This window comes from Falco naumanni, chromosome 4 (genome assembly GCF_017639655.2).
Source record: "Falco naumanni isolate bFalNau1 chromosome 4, bFalNau1.pat, whole genome shotgun sequence".
NCBI lineage: Eukaryota > Metazoa > Chordata > Aves > Falconiformes > Falconidae > Falco > Falco naumanni.
In genome coordinates this window covers 68,978,144-68,994,290 of record NC_054057.1, presented here as the reverse complement: position 1 = coordinate 68,994,290, position 16,147 = coordinate 68,978,144, and the positions used below count along the sequence as shown (strand labels likewise).

Here is a 16,147-nt window from a genome sequence, read left to right as displayed (position 1 = left end):
CGGTGCCGTCGCCATGGCAACACCCGCTCAATGCCCGTGGCCCGGATGGCGGCGTGGTCGAGACCGGCGCTGGGGCTGGTACTGGTGGTACTGGTGATGATGGTGGTCACTGCCGCCCTGCCAGGCCCCACCAAGCCCCACATCTACCTGAGCAGCTGGGCTGTGCGGGTGGCGGCGGGGCCGCGGAAGGCCAGGGACCTGGCCCGCCGGCTTGGCCTTCTCTGCTTGGGCCAGGTGCGGCCTGGTGGGTGGGTGCAGGCCAGACAGCTGCCACGGTTAGGGGGACAGGGCACACCTGTCGTTGGGCTAGGTGATCTCCAGAGGTCCCTTCCAACCTTGGCCATAGTGTGGTGTGTCCGCCTTCACTCATCCTCTGCTTGTCCCCTCCGCTCATCCCCACCACATGTCCCAGAGCTGGTTTAATTTTAAAATAGGGCATTGAATTATTCCCTCTACTGGTTTTAAACCATTGGATGCAGATAAAAGCATGAGCTTGGCATTGCTAAGCACCTCTGCGTGTGCATGGGTGAGCAAGGAAACCCAAAGGGCACCCCCAAACCTCCCTTGGGAGCCTGCCCCATCTCTGAGTGATGCTCTGCTTGTCCTGCCATGTACAACTGACATCCAATGTGTCTGTCTGGTCTCTACAGGCCACACAGAGCTGGCACACGCTCCCGCAGCCCGGCTGCTTGTCTAGAAACATTCTCTTACAACAGCTCTTTGCACCGGCAGGTGATGGAGGGAGAGCCTTATTATCATTTCAAACACCGCGGCACCAGGCAGAGAGCCTTAAGCAGACACTGGGGCTGGAATATGCGTCTGACTAAAGAGCCAAAGGTAGGGAGGAGACGGCTGCAGGGACTGAGGCTGCTGCGTGCCATGCTGGGCAGGCTCTGTCTGACACCACCACCGCTGCTGCTTCCTACCCAGGTCCTCTGGTTTGAGCAGCAAACTGTGAAGAGGCGCACAAAGAGAAGCATCAGCGTGGTGCCAACAGATCCTTTGTTCCATCAACAGTGGTACATGGTGAGATTTTACCGCTTTCTCTTCTAATCCTCAAGCAAATCACCTCACCGACACGTAAACAGTACTAATGCTGCCAGTGATGAGGCAGCAGAAGAGTCCCTGAAGGTCACCCGCAGCCTGCTGCCCAGGGGCTGATTAAATGTAATCTGTTTTCCAGAACAATGACATCAATCCTGATCTAAACATCCTCAGTGCTTGGAGCAAAGGGTACACCGGGCTGGGGGTTGTGCTGACCGTCCTGGACGATGGGATTGAGAAGGATCACCCGGACCTGTCTGCCAACTATGTAACTACAAGGGGCTGAGCAGCATGGGCTGCGTGAACCGGCTCCTTCAGGGTGTGTTGTCTCCTGGGGAGGGTGGGAGCTGGTGCCTTCATCCCACGCATGGGACTCTGCCTCTCTGTGGCTGGATCAAAAGGTTTGGTGTCTCCCGCAGTGTTCTCACATCAAGGAAACGTTAGAACTTGTACATGCTCAAATCTCCAAAATAGATGTAATTACAGCAAGCTGCAAAGCCAGTAAAGCTAGTAAATCCTCACGTGCTCTGAGAGCTAAGAGGAAAGGATAGGTACATCTTAGTTGTTTATAACAGCATGGTTTCAGTGATTTGTAGTTCCTCTCTCTTCACCGTGTGGCTGGCAAGGCTCACCCTCAGGTGACTCACCATGCTGGGCTTTCTCACTGGACACAAGCCTGGCCACAATGAAGCAGTACAGTGATGTGCAAAGTTACGCTCCTTGAGCGAAACCCTGTTTCCAACAACTCCAGGCTGACCTGGGGCAGCTGCTGGGTGCAAAGGGGCCTCCCTTGCCCTCTCCAGGCTGGGCAGGCAGCGAGCTTGTGGGCAGGCAGGGTGATCCACACTGCCAGACACCAGGTGAGGTGCCAGGTGCCTATGCTGAGCAGTCACAGCCTGTGTTGAAAGGCAGTTTGCTCATGCTGGTGCCTCTTTTTGTAATAGGACCCCCTGGCAAGTTATGACTTCAATAACAACGACCCCGATCCCCAGCCCAGGTACACCACCACGGACGAGAACTGGTAAGTTTTTCCTAGCACCCTGTACTGGGTGCTTTATCTCTCTGGGGGATGAGGCTGTCCCAGGCCCCTTCACCCTTCACAGAGGCTGGCTCACAGGCTATGTCCTTCAGGCATGGGACACGCTGTGCAGGAGAAGTGGCGGCTGTTGCCAACAACCAAATCTGCGGAGCAGGTGTTGCATACAACGCCAAAGTTGGAGGTGAGCCATTGCTCCGGTGTGCTGGCAGGAGGAAAGTTGCAAAACAGCTTCAGCATGCTGCGGGGGGGGGACGCGTGGCCCCAGGCGGGGCTGCTCTGGGGGGAACCAGGGGCTTGCAGGGAAGTAAAGGGTGTTGCAGTGTTACCACACATCTGGCCATGGTGCAGGGCTCAGCCTTCCTTGGGAGTTTAATGCCCACCATAACACCAGGCTCCTGCAGGCAGCACCAGCACCATGCAGGCTCAGGCTCCCCTGCAGAAGCGAGTGTGGCAAATGGGGTTAAAAGCTGAGAGAACTCACAGGCTTAATTGCAAAGGGCTTAAGGAGGAGCTTTGGAAACCACCACATGGCAGCAGCTGTACAGACCTGTGGGAGCCTGATCTCCTTAGGGCAGCGTCATGTGAAAGGGGCTCAAGGCAACTGGGGGGGTGAAGCAGGGGCCAGCAAGAAGGTCCTCAGCACTTACAGTGGTCCTGCATGTGTGAAGCTCCCATCTACCCGGAGTGAGCCAGCATGGCATCCCAAGTGCTGCCGCCTCTTGGACACTGCTGCTCCTTGTCCTGGCCCTGCAGGTGTGCGGATGCTGGATGGTCTCATCACGGACATGGTGGAGGCTCAGTCCCTCAGTCTGCATCCCCAGCACATCCATATCTACAGTGCCAGCTGGGGTCCCATGGATGATGGGAAGACTGTGGACGGGCCAGGTGTGCTGGCTGCGAAGGCCTTCTACAGAGGGGTCAAAAAAGTAAGCTTGGTGCTGGCCTCGGGGACCCCACTGGTGCAAGGACTCCCTGCTCACCCTCCCTCTGCCTCCTCCCTGCCAGGGACGGGGTGGTCTTGGCTCCATCTTCATCTGGGCCTCTGGCAACGGTGGGATCAACTACGACAACTGCAACTGCGATGGCTACGCCAACAGCATCTACACCTTGTCCGTGGGCAGTGTTCTGGCAGGCGGCCAGAAGCCCTGGTACAGCGAGGGCTGCGCTGCCATCCTCACCACCACCTACAGCAGCAGGACCACAAGCGAGGTGCAGATTGTGAGTGCCATGGCAGCTCTGCCGGAGCAGTGACCCTTGGGCAGACACCACTTCCCAGCACAGAGCGGGGTCATCCGAGCCTTCCTTACCTGGGGAGGCAGAGGGGGGCTTTAGTAAAGTGTCTGTGTTAGACTTCAAAAAGCATGAGGGGACCCGGAGGGAGCATTTACTGAAGTTACCCAACTCCAGCCGGTCCTGCCCTCCGCTCCAGCAGCAGGCAATCGTGCCAAGACCCCCCTCTCACCCTCAGGTGACCACCGACCTGCACCACCGCTGCACCAACAAGCACACGGGCACCTCCGCCTCGGCTCCACTGGCCGCAGGAGTGATCGCCCTCGCACTGGAGGCCAAGTAGGTGACATTGTGGCAGCAGGACAGTCCCCGGGGGGAAACCCCGGGGGGAAACCTGGGGCCTCACCAAAACCCTGCAGGAACAAGGAAGGGGGACTTTGCTAGCAGGGAGGTTAGGGGGTGCAGAGCTGAGGTCTACCCGGGCTCTGGTGGGGCGGCATCTTCTCCCAAGACAATGTGGCAGAGTGGCCAAAGGCAGAAGGAGAGTTGTCCTCTGGAGGTCTCTGTTGCTCCCATTTCAGCAGCATAGGAGGTTGTGAGGGGACCAGCTCGGACTCAGACAGCTAACTCACCCATGTCAGAAGTTAAAAGAGCCAAATCTTACCCTCAAAAGCTAACCTAAAGCAGAGACCTCTGTCCCCAAGTCCTCCTTGCTTCCAGCCCAGCACTGACCTGGCGTGACCTGCAGCATCTCGTAGTCAGGACCTCCAAGCCCACTCACCTGCAGGCAGAAGACTGGGCTGTGAACGGGGCTGGACGCAAGGGTGAGTGGGGACTCAGCCGCTGCCTGCGGGGAGCCGTGCTGCCCCTCAGACTCCTGCCAACCAACCTGGGGCAGGAGCCCCCGCTGTGGTCTCAGCGCGGGGGGGCTCACGTGTCCTCTCTTGGGGGGCATCTGCTTTTCAGTGAGCCACTACTACGGCTACGGGCTCCTGGATGCTGGTCTGCTGGTGGAGATGGCCAAGGCATGGACAGGAACTCAGCCTCAGCAGAAGTGTTCGGTCAAGGCGCTTCATGCCCCTCAGTAAGGGACGAGACCCCCTGGGTCTGACCTCACACAGGGACTTGCTTGCAGCAAAGTCACGCTGTGCCCGTTGCAGGAACAGGCTGCACAGCTCCTGCTGTAGCCACAGGGCTGTGCTTAGAGGTTGTGGTGGAGGGCAGGAGGCCCACGGAGCGGGAAGAGACGCCCTTACCTCTCTCTGTCTTGTACTCGACAGGACCATTGGCTCCAAGCTCACCGTCTCTACAGATGTCTCCTGCTCTGGGAGGACCAAGTGCATCCGCTCGCTGGAGCATGTCCAGGTCCAGCTCTCTTTGAGCTACAGCCGCAGAGGGGACCTGGTGATCGCTCTGACCAGCCCGATGGGGACTACGTCCACGCTGGTGACCGTGCGGTAAGGGGGCTCTGCGGGCCCACAGGGAGCATGTTGCAGTGAGCCTTACCAGCTGCTGGGGGGCACAGGAGGCTCCCCATCTCACAGCCTCTCCCGGGGCCAGGAGACTTCCTGACAGCGAGGTGGCTGCTTCTGGCCCCCGCAGGGAACAGGCTCACTGTGCCCAAAACTCCTCTGTGGCCCTGCCATGTCTTGGTGATGCCTGCTCATACCAAGATCAGGGTGACTCTAGGGTCCCCTGGAGCCGCATCCCACCCCTCCAGCCCCTGAGGCTGTCACTGAGCTCTCCTCCCCTCTCCTCCAGCCCATATGACACCAGCCAGCAGGGCTACAAGGACTGGACCTTCATGTCCACCCACTTCTGGGACGAGAACCCCAATGGGACCTGGGTGCTCCAGCTAGAGAACAAGGGCGATGCCTATAACACAGGTGGGTGTGGGGGTTGCTGGGGGAGTGAACCCCTTTTACTGGGGTCATGGAATCACAGCGTGGTCAGGGTTGGAAGGGGCCTCTGAAGATCATCTAGTCCAACCCCCTGCTCAGGCAGGGTCTCCTAGAGAAGGTTGCACAGAGTTGTATCCAGGTGGGTTTTGAATGAGGAGATGCCACAGCCTCTCTGGGCAGCCTGTTCCAGTCACCCTTAGAAAAAAAAAAGGTTTTCCTCATATGAAGTTCCATCTGACTGTGTTGGAGTCTGTGCCTGTTGCCCCTTGTCCTGTTGCTGAGCTCCACTGTAAAGAGCCTGGCCCCACCTGCCCTTAAGTTACCCGGTACCCAGTTGTTCTTTGTTCTTCCTTCCCCCACATTGATAATCAACTTGTTGGCTTGTCCTCATCCTGCTCCTCCCGGGCATGCCAGCTCTCTTTTTCTGCCCAACCATGGTTGCTTGGTTTGAGGGTCTCTCTGGCCAGCACATGGGCATTGCATGTTCTCCCACACACAGCCCCAAAGCTTCCAGCCCCCCAGCTTGCACATCCCAGGTGCTGGAGGGTGGGAATGTGGCTGCCACCAGCACCAAGTGTTGTCCCTCCTGCCCCCAGGTCTGCTGACCAGCTTCATCCTGCACCTCCACGGCACAGACGAGGACATGGTGGCCAGGCGCTTTGCAGCCTCTGCTGTGGACAAGTGCATCAGGCGGGACGCGCAGGGAGCCTGCGAGGGTGAGCAAGTCTTCAGGCAGGAGGGGACAGTCCTCTCTGCCCTGGATGGCCCCGCAGCCTGGCTCACACCACCATCCCTCCACAGAGTGCAACGGCTCTTCGTACGCCTACCAGCGCTCCTGCCTGCCCTACTGCCCTCCACGCTCCTACAGCCGTACCTGGAGAGCCAGCGCCACAGCCATGGCCCGCGTCTGTGCCAGCTGCCACCCCTCCTGCTACACGTGCCAGGGTGCTTCGGCCAACAACTGCACAGCCTGTCCCTCCTCCCGCACCTTCGACGAGCTCACCCACTCCTGCTCCCCTCCACAGGGCTTCCCCCCCAAGGAGCAGCTGCAGGGTGGCCGTCTCCCTGTCTTCATCTGTGGCAGCCTGATCCTCTCAGCCGGCCTTTATGTCACATATCGTGTGGCCTTTTGCTGTGTGAAAGGTAGCGCCTGCTGTCGCCGGGTTGGAAGGTCAGTGTGACAGCAGCCTGGGGTGCAGGGACACAGGCTGCTGGATCCCAGCTCGGGACAGAGCTGCCCTCCCCTGACTTTCAAAATAAACTGGTTGTTGCCTCTCCAAAGGGTGACTTCCCTTCCCAGCAGCGCCCAGGCCAATCCCACCCCGTGTCCAGCTCTGTGCAGCAGCAGAGACGGGGAGATGGCTTCCCTGCCTTGCCCCCCGCCCCAGCCCCCAGGGATCCGAGCCGTGCAGGGGGCCCAGCCTGGCACGCTGCTGCAGGGCAGCTATTCCCAGAAGGGCCGGGCTGCGTGGCTGGCAGCCCTGTGTCCTTGGCGAGGCACAGGGGGCCGTGGGGAGGAGGAGATGTGACTTCTCTCCAAACAGCTGCACCCGAGCAACACAGCCAGCCCCTCCAGCGCCAGCCATCACCCCACGCAGCCTCTGGCGGAGGGCTCGCAAGCACTGCCTGGGGAGAACAGCCTGGACACGCACCGCTGCTGCACGGCATGCTCCCCGGTTCTTGTCAACCAGCAGCCTTTAGCCCTTTAAAAAAGGGGTCTCGGGGTTGCTGCATCCCAGGGCTGCCCTACTGTCCCCCTCACCCGCAGCGGGTGGGGACAAATGCCCTCAGCCCTCGCTGTCCCATTAGGGCTGGCAGCAGCTGCGCCCCGGCACGCAGCACGGCACCAGGCAGGGCTGGGACGGGCATGGGGAGTGCTGCCAGCTGGGGCCCTCCCAAGGGACATCGGCACCAGGCCAGGCTCAGCCTCCCAACCGCAGCACCCCGGCTGTCCCAGGACACGGCCGCAGCGTGGCAGGGTGGGGGCGGTTTGTCCTGTCCCCCCCATGCCGGCTGTGCCATCCCCGAGTGTGGGGTGCTTGCACAGCTGAGGGAGTAACAGGATGAGAGCGAGACCTTTGTCTGAGTGTGCAATCACCACAAAAAAACCCTCGGCCAGACCTCACAGAGCACAGGCAGGGGCACCAAGACGAAGCTTTTCCTCAAAAGGCAGCTGAGAGCAAGGGGCTCTCCCCGGTGGGACCCCCAGCCCCGGCCCAGCTGGGACCCAGGCCAAGGGAGAGCCCTGGGGGCAACAGCTTTGCCAAAACACCATCCAGCCCCGTGCTGCAGGATGGGTAGAGCCTGGATGTACCAGGCACATGTCCCACGGCAGCGCCAGCCCCACCGCGGCATCTCCTCCATCCCACTCCTCTGCCAGGGCTGGCCCAGTCCTCAGCGGGCAGCCTGCGGTGCTGGAACCCGATTGTGGTGCACAGAGGGAGACGGGGATAGGGGAGGGTTGCGCCTGGAGGGGGGACAAGGGCAGCTCAGCCCACCCTGCCCTCCTCAGCCCTCAGCAGCCAGCTGAGCTGTCCCAGCAGCAGGGAGAGGTGCGGCAGTTGCTCGTCCCGTGGGTCCCACCACCACCTCGGCACCAGGAGCCTGTTGGCAGCCTGGGGAGAGTGAACGCTGGCCGTGGAGGTGCCATGGCAGCTGCGGTGCTGCCGGGGGGACAGTGCACACAACCCCCCCACCATGAGAGCCAGCACTGCCAGTACCTGGGCAGGGAAGCCCTGGTGGTGCAGGGCCACCGTCTTGGCCAGGTCCCTGCCCAGGTGAGTCAGGTCCCTCCAGCAGCAGCCCCAGGCACAGAGGTGGTCCCAGTGGGACCAGTCCCTGCCACCCTGGAGGTCCCCAGCTGGGCTTCACCAAGGCCATCACCAGATCGGCTTCTTCTTGGGGTCCAGCACATTCAGGACCTTCTCGGCACAGTCCTGCTTTGTGGTTGTGAAGATGAAGATCTGGGGGAAGGGGCAGAGGTCCCTGCACAGGCTGCCCGAGTCCCCCCATCACCCCGATGCAGCGGCACCCCACCAGCTCCCCATGGACCCCGGGGGAAATGTGGGGGCTCTGGGTACCTTGTAGGGCTTGGAAAGGCTCTCCAAGAACTGCTGCACATGGGGATGCGGCTTCACATGGACCTGGAAGGAAACAGCATCTGCAGGAAGCCCCAGAAAAAACACCAGCAACCACGTCCTGACACCAAGGTGATGGCCAAGAGCAGGACCCGAGTAGGATCCCAGGGGTCCCTCAGCCACACTCTCCCCTGGATTTCAGGCAGTGGGCCCCCTTCCCCTCAGCCTACAAGCAGAGGACAGCGGCACAGAGGCCGTGTGGACAACGCGGCTCTTCATTGCCATCCAGCGGCCCCAAGCCACAGCCCTCCATGCCAGACCCCCCCCATCCCCACTGGAGACCCAGCACCCAGCTATCCTGACCCCAGCACCCACCTTGTAGGCATCTCCCTGGCAGACCACGGTGACGGTGGCCACAGCACCCCACAAGCACCAGGAGCAGCCCGGGGTCCCCTCCTGCAGCCAGTGAACAACGTCAGACCCCCAAACCCAGGGCTGCAGCCCCCCCGCCCCCTCCCAGCTCCAGGACAAGGGCATGCTTTGACAGGCTGCAGGTCTTCTGGGGACCATCCCTGCTGGGACCAGCCTGGCTGGAGGAAGGCAGGGGGTCAGTGGTGCTGCTGGGGGGGGGCTGCAGGGACCCCCTCCCTTGGGCACCCAGCACACATCCACAGGGAGCCATGAGAAGCAGGCACTTGGGGAACAGAGGGGTCCTGGCAGCACAACAGGGGGTGACCCCCCTTCCCCAGGTAGGGATTGCCCAGGGGGGCACATGCTCACCCCTTCCCCCAGAGCAGGGGGAAGCAGACACCAGCCTGCAATGGTCCCCTTTGAGTCACAGCTTCACCAGCCAGACCTTCCTGGGGGTCACAGGCACCAAGAGAGGGACATGGGACATGCTCCCAGGGGTCCCAGCCCCACAGCGGGCAGTGCTCCCCCTGGTTCCGTTCTCTCTGCCGGCTCTTGGCACGTTGGCAAGCACCAGCCTCGGTAGCCAAGAGCCCCCGATGCATCTCTGCTCTCCCTGCAGGGTCTCTGCACGTGGGGGAAGTGTCCCCAAACCCACCATGGGACGGCCACACGGGGAGACCCCACACTCAGGGTGCCCAAAGGTGACAGCGCAGAGCCCCAGCCCTGGGGCTGCTGACATTCGTTGCACCAGAAGAGCTCCTGGAGCTGGGGGTGCTGTCCTGGGGACCCCCAGGGGCACAACAGCCAGCTTACCCACCCCACCCAGGAAAACCCCCAGCAACCCCAAACCAGCTATGGGACAGGGTGGTGGGTGGGAGGGGGCATTTTATAGGGTGGAGGCCCCTTTCCAGCCCTAATCACTCCAAGGCACCTGCGCTCCAGAGCACACGGCATCACTCAGGCTTTACTGGGACCAGCTGGGGAGCCCAGTACAGAGCCCCAGCTGCCCCCCCCCCCCCCCCCCCGCCCCAGGCTCATCTCTGGCTTCTGGTGATTAATTACCCGATGTGCTAAGGACCCTCCTGGGCTGGGAGCTGCTACTCCTGCCCCCCCAATACACCCACCCTGGGTACCCTCCAGCTGTGCCCAGTCTGGAAACAGTCACCAGTGCCACGAGCTGGGAGAGCTCAGCTCTTCCCCAGCACCAGCTCCAAACCCCACCCTGGCTGGGTGTGAGATCATCCCAGGAGCCCCGAGTGGGTGCTGTACCCTGGGGTGCCCAGTATAGCCCCCCCAGGCACATCCCATCCCTGTGTGGGCCCCGCGGCTGTGCCCGCCAGCCCCTGGGTTGGGTTACGGACAAGGGGGCTCCGGCACAGGGAGGGACCCACTCGCCTCCGCCGGAAAAGAGATAAGCAGCAGGTCCCTGACCTCGAAAGGCAGTGCCTGGCGGGTGTCCATCCCAGGGACATGCTGCTGGGCGGCTGCATGGCGCCGGGGGCTCAGCACGGGGATGCAGGAGGCGACCCCCTGCCCAGGCACCCTGTGGTGGGGATGGCATGGGATGCCATGCGCCAGCTCCAGCCAAGAAGGGGCACACAGCGAGTGAGGTGATATACGGGTTTATTTTCTGCAAAAATAGAATAAATTACCGCCCTCCTTCATGCCCCCCCCCCAGCCAAGTCAGCCCCATGGACGGTGAGTTGCCCAGCACAGGGCAGAGGGCAGGACGGGGGTGTCCCTGGGGGGCCTGGCCCCTCTACAGCCATGGAAAGGGCTCAATGCACCGCAGAAGCATTTCCAAACCCCGGGGTCCCACCCGCTGCTCCCTCCCCAGGTGATGGAGCCTGGTGGGGGATCTCAGGGTGGCTGGGGCTGGGGGCAGTGCCGGGCTGCCTCCCGCACCAGCCGGTCCTCGCGGGGCGTCCACGGCCGGGCGTAGCCATCGTCCTGCAGCAGGATGCGGTTGAGCGTGTGCTCGTAGTTGACGTGCCGCCGTGCCATCAGCAGGTACTGGCCGCCCTGCCGGAGCGGGGGGCAGCCGCAGGTGTTGGGCACCCACAGGTACTCCCGGCGCACCAGCGGGAAGCGGTGTCGATACGGCGTTTGCACCTCCACCTCGTAGCGTGTCTCCTGCCCTACCAAGCGCCGCGCCAGGATCCGGCCCTGGAAGACTGTGGGGCGGGCACGGGGCACCCTGAGCCAGGCACATCCCCCAGCATCACCCCGAGCCCCTTCCCAGTCCTGGGGCTCACCGAAGTCGCTCTGGCAGAAGTGTCGGATGCGCTGAGAACGTCCCTTGGTCGGGCGGCACCTCCCGCATCGCCCTGTGGGGGCAAAGCTGCAGCAGTTTAGGGGGGAGAGGGGACATGGCACCCCCAAAACCCCCTCCTGCAGTGGTGGGAGGGGGCATTGAGGGTCCATAACCCATAAGGAGAGAGGGGACACACCGCGCTCCTGTGACTCCTGGGAAGGGTTAAGTCAGGGGGCCCTTTTTTAGGGCCCCATCTCATTTTTGCCCCTGAGGCTCTCTGAGACACCCCCTACAGCAGAGACCCGGGGGGTGGGGGGCTTTGGGGATCCCTGTGAGGCAGCAGGCACCTGCGGCAGCCCCGGCCCAGCTCCAGCCAGGGGGGCTTCTTGGTGGCAGCTCCGTGGCAGAGCCCCTGGGCTGGGGCAGTGGCACGGGGGCTGGGGTGACCAGGGGCTCCTCGGGAGGGGGGCTCCCAGCCCCCCGGGGCTGGGGCTGCCGCAGGGGGCTGGCATCACCACGGCTGGGCTGGGGGTGCCTGCGGGGCAGCCAGAACTCGTACTCGATGCCAGGGTTGTGCTCCTGCAGCAGGACCTGCAGGGCAGGGGCAGAGCTAAGGGGAGCGATGGGGGCCGGCTGCCCCCCCCCCTCCATGCCACCTCTGCCCTCACCATCACGTGCAGATCCTCATCAGTGGGCCCGGGAGCCTCCAGGCTTTCGGTGCCGTTGGGGGCTCGGGTGTAGCGCAGCTGGGTGCCAGCCACCTCATAAGGCCCCGGCCAGGCAATGGACCAGTCCCCGTTGAGCACGTAGCGCCCATCGCTCGTCATCAGGGCTGCGGGCGGGAGTGTGTCCGGGGGCCGAGCACCACACGGTCCCCGGGACCCCCGTGCTGGGCTGGGGGGCAGCCCTGATGCCTGGGTCCCCACCAGAGGCCTCTCCCAGAGCAGGGAGGGCAGCGTGGGCTGAGAGAGCTGCGGTTGGGGCTCGGGAGAAATCTGCTTTCTTGTAAGATCTTGGCTTTGGTCCCAAGCTGGAGCCAAACCCTGGTGCACAACTCCCCCCACCCCACCCCACAAGCCCTGGTCCCAGCTGGGGACAGGGCCCTGCCTGCATCAGGACGGAGGATTTGGGGGGGTCTGGGGATGGGGGGTCCCAGTCTTGGTCCCGTGGTGGCTGTCCTGGCCCCGCTCCAGCTCAGCCCTTCCTGAAATCCATAGCCGTGGCCTCTGGAAAATTGCCCTGAGTGCTGGCGAGTTCACTGAACCCATGATGCTCAAAACAGCATCTGAGCGGGGAACCGGCACGGCACGGCACGGCCACCCCCTGCCCTGCCCTGCCTGCACCCATGGGTGGCACCAACCAGGACCGACTGGGACTGAGACAGGATATGTCCTACCGAGGTAGTTACGGCTCTTGTCTGTCACCTTGATGTGGGTGGCCCCAGCCGGGATTGTGGTCACGTTCATGTACCCAAAATAACCTGGGGCAGGGGGAATGTCAGAGTTAGGGCAGAGCCAGGGCATGGCCCAAAGGGACAGCCTGGGGATGGGGAAGGGGGACAGAGTTGGGGGGACCAGGCACAGAGGAGCTCCGGGTCTGGGGCAGCACCAGCAGCATCAACCCTGCCAGGCCCCAGGTGCTGGGACAACTGGGGGACCTGACGATGGCCCTGGGGTGCCATCCAGGGCTGTCTTCCCTCACCAGCACCATCGTCCCCACAGCCTGGCCAGGCGCCCCATGGACACTGGATGTGGCCACGAGGACCCTGGGTGCCCCCAGAGACCCCTGAATGCCCCTGGGGACCCCAAAGGACCCCCCTGGAGGAGCAACACCCTCATCAATGAGGCAAAACCACCCCAGTGAGGAGTCTCCTCCAAGCCTGCTGTCCCTGTCCCTGCGCATTGGGTCAGGAATGGATCAGGGACGATGCCCCAGTGGCGACGGGGGAGGTGGAGAGGGGACGGGGTGACAGGGGACCCAGGCGATGCCTTGGGGACACAGATGGGGGATGGGAGGACAGGGAGCCAAGAGCCAAAGCATTCACCCATGGAGGGGGCCGGGGCAATGGTTCATTCACCGGAGGAAGGGTCCGCGCCCTGGAAGAGGCGGTGCACGAAGAGACACATTTCATGGCCACCACCGCACTGGCCGCAGGCGTCAGACCGCGTGCCCGAGCCCAGGATCCCATCGCAGCCCACGCTCTGTGGGGAGCCAAGACCCAGCCTCAGGGTGGGGGGGCTCAGAGCCAGGGGCTCTGGGGGTCCCAGCCCCACATCACCCACCAGGCAGCGCCCACCGACGCAGAGGTCCGGGGAGCCAGGGCTGCAGCGGGTGCCGTCCAGCACCCGGCCGAAGGTGTAGTAGAAGTTGTGCCCCATGGCCAGGCAGTTGAGGTCGCAGACGTTGGGGGCTGCCGGAGCCGGGTAGGAAGGGAAGGGGGTGATGCTGGTGGCAGCCACGGCCCCCGGCTAGCCTGGTGATGCCACCCACCACCCTGGGGCTCACCTCCATGGAAGGGCACCCAGCGGTACCGCACCGGCGTGCCCAGGACAGGCTTGTTGTCGTAGAGGGAGCATTGCATGGCACGGAAAGGCACCGAGCCGCTGGGGCAGCCCTGTGGGAGCAGCAGGATGGAACCCCAGGGGTCCAGGACTGGTGGCCATGCCAGTGCCGTGGCCTTCCCAAGGCTTACCTGGAGCTGGCAGAGCCGGTACTGCCGTGGGTCACCTGTGCACGGCTCCTCCTCAGTGGACCTACGGCCACAACATCACCACGGTGGGGCAGGGACATTGCCCCCACGGAGCATCCCTTGCCTGCGCCCCGTGTCCCCTACTGGGACTCCCCCCGGCTCCGGGGCCACCAAGCCACCGAACTAGTGGCGATGCATCCCCCCAGGGGAGCAGGAGAGGGGACCACGATGTCCCAGCACACGGGGCCACATCCTGCCAGAGCTGCACCCCAGGATGGAGGCACCAAGGTCCAGCTCCCCCCATTCCTCCCCCTCTGAAACCAGGCTGGAATATGGCCAAAGCGCACAGGGACACATGTGGAAGGTGGTGGCAGAGCCTTGCCGCGGGATTTGGGTGCCACATGGGATTTGGGGGGTGCAGGGGAGTGGGGACAACCCGGGGGGGGGCCATGCTGCCCTGTGCACCACTCACCGCAGGCACCTCCGGGTGCGGACGGTGACGCCATCCCCGCAGGAGCTGGAGCAGGGGGTCCAGGGTCCCCAGGGCCCCCAGGCGCCCGGGGCCAGCTGCCGGCGGGGCTGAGCAGGGGCTGGGGGCTCGGGGATCCCCGCCAGTGTCCCCAGGGCTGGGCCCTGCACGAAGGTGACAGTCAGCGCTGGGCTGCGGCAGCCCGGGGGTGCCGTCGCACACCCCAAACCCCTCACCTGTGCTGTGCCAACGCTGCAGCCCAGGCTGAGCCAGGCCAGGAGCAGCAGCTGCCACGGCCACCGGCACCTGCGGGAGCAGAGACCCCTGAGCCCCACTGTCCCCAGGGTGGGGGGGCTCCAGTGGGGGGTCCCCACGGGGACCCCACGAGGGGGAAGGAGGCGCAATGGAGGTGAGATGAGACACAGCTGGGGGTCCCCCGGTGGCACCAGGGGGGATGTGGGGGCCGGTGCCACCCAGCACCCAGGAGTGGGTTCGGGCAGGTGGGTGCAGCCGAGTGGGCGACGCCAGGTCCCACACACGTGCCCCGGTGGCGGCGGGCACAGGCCAGGCCCCCCGCACCCGCAGCCCCAGGCTCGCTGCCTGCTGGGACAGGACCAGACCTGCGCAGCGGGGCCGGCACCTCGCGTCGCGCCCCGATCCGGATCCGGCCCCGCCGTGGGGCAAGTGGGATGGGGGGGGTGGTGGTGTTTGCGTGGTCCTCCCCCACCCCCCACCCTGGGTTCCAAAGAGCTTGACCCTGCAGCCCCCCAACCCAGGGGTGTCGGGGGGGTGCTGAGGTCCCAGCCCCGTGGTGGGGAATCCCCCGGCCCAGCCGGTTCCCCCCACACCCCCGCAGCTCCCACGAGGGTTGTGAGTGGCCGCCCGCAGCCCCGGCCGCTTGCCCCCCGCCCCCCGCGGAGCAGGGATGGCGGGTGGTCGGGTGGTCGCGGTGCCGTCGCTCCGAGGATGTGTGCGGGGGGGTTCGGGTGATGCCCAGACCCCGCTGGCAACCGGGGGGCACGGCGTGCCTCAGTTTCCCCCAGGAGCGGAGCTGACCCCGGGCAGGGGGGGTGGCGGAGTGGTTGGGGGGGGGGGGGGCAGTACCGCGAGGGTTTAAGCAGAAATCGGGACCTTACCCGGCATCGTGGGGTCCCCCGGAGCCTCCCCGATCCCCCCACCCGGCCATGCCGCCCCTCATCCGCGGTGTCCCGGCGGCTCAGTCCCGGCCCCGCGGCGGGGAGGGGGGACCCGGGACGATCGGGCATCGCCTGCGCAGCTCCGGGGGGGGCCGGGCGAGGCTTCCCCCCCCCCGGCTCGCCTCCCGTCCCTCCCCGCCGCGTTATTAATATCCAGCCCCAAAGGTGCGCCCAGCCCTCCCCGGCCGCCCGTTAACCCTTTGGGGTCCGGAGCTTTGGTGGGCGAGGGGGGCTGCAGCGGGGAAGGTGCAAATGGACCCCCTCAACCCGTGCTTATCTTGATCCCGGACCCTCCCAGTACCCCCCGGTGCTGGGCATCCCGGGCAGGGCGGGGCTTAGTCACACAGGGGGTCCCCACTTAGCCATCAGTAGAGGCTGCTGGGGGGGGCTTGGTGTGCCAGGGGCTTCCCACCCAGCACCCAGCACCCTTGGGTTCACAGGGCAGCCGCACGCACCCCCAGCCCGGAGCTGAAGGGGTTACAGCACCAGGGTGGGGGTGTCCCTTGGAGTGCCCCAACCCCAGGGCAGAGCAGAGTGGGCAGGATGGGCCCGGGGTGCGCAGGGGATGAACTCCCCGCACGGTACATCCAGGACACAGGCAGCGGGATGCTCTACAAGCGCGGACTGCTCCTGGGAGAGGTAACCCCCCTCCGCCCCATCCCTGCACCCCCACACCGCCCCTCACCCCAGCCAGCACCCCCTCCCCGCTGGGCACCCACGGGTGTCACACACCCGCATCCTGCAGGGCTGCAGGGGGTCCCCGAGGTGTCTCGCTCTGAGGGGGACCCACTACATCCCCTCCAGGGAAGGGGAAACTGAGGCAGGGGGAGTGGCAGA

General features: G+C 64.3%; 2 protein-coding genes across 2 annotated transcripts; one reads left to right on the top strand and one right to left on the bottom strand.

Moving 5' to 3' along the window:
• Positions 1 to 45: 45 nt before the first annotated feature.
• Positions 46 to 6,461, top strand: PCSK4 (proprotein convertase subtilisin/kexin type 4). Its single transcript, XM_040590465.1, has 15 exons — positions 46 to 234; positions 733 to 837; positions 931 to 1,026; positions 1,184 to 1,312; positions 1,989 to 2,065; positions 2,176 to 2,264; positions 2,837 to 3,009; positions 3,089 to 3,301; positions 3,552 to 3,652; positions 4,034 to 4,137; positions 4,280 to 4,397; positions 4,594 to 4,770; positions 5,075 to 5,199; positions 5,811 to 5,930; positions 6,016 to 6,461. Exons 1-15 carry the CDS (start codon positions 46 to 48, stop codon positions 6,393 to 6,395), a joined length of 2,196 nt encoding a protein of 731 aa, XP_040446399.1. The 3' UTR covers positions 6,396 to 6,461.
• Positions 6,462 to 10,360: 3,899 nt separating this feature from the next.
• Positions 10,361 to 15,393, bottom strand: ADAMTSL5 (ADAMTS like 5). The gene is made up of 12 exons (XM_040593328.1): positions 15,251 to 15,393; positions 14,351 to 14,420; positions 14,118 to 14,278; positions 13,649 to 13,709; positions 13,462 to 13,570; positions 13,239 to 13,366; positions 13,034 to 13,157; positions 12,353 to 12,436; positions 11,625 to 11,788; positions 11,304 to 11,547; positions 10,958 to 11,029; positions 10,361 to 10,876 (listed from the first exon to the last, which is right to left on the bottom strand). The coding sequence occupies exons 1-12, from the start codon at positions 15,310 to 15,312 to the stop codon at positions 10,563 to 10,565; spliced, it is 1,593 nt and encodes a 530-aa protein (XP_040449262.1). The 5' UTR covers positions 15,313 to 15,393; the 3' UTR covers positions 10,361 to 10,562.
• Between the last annotated feature and the right edge of the window lie 754 nt (positions 15,394 to 16,147).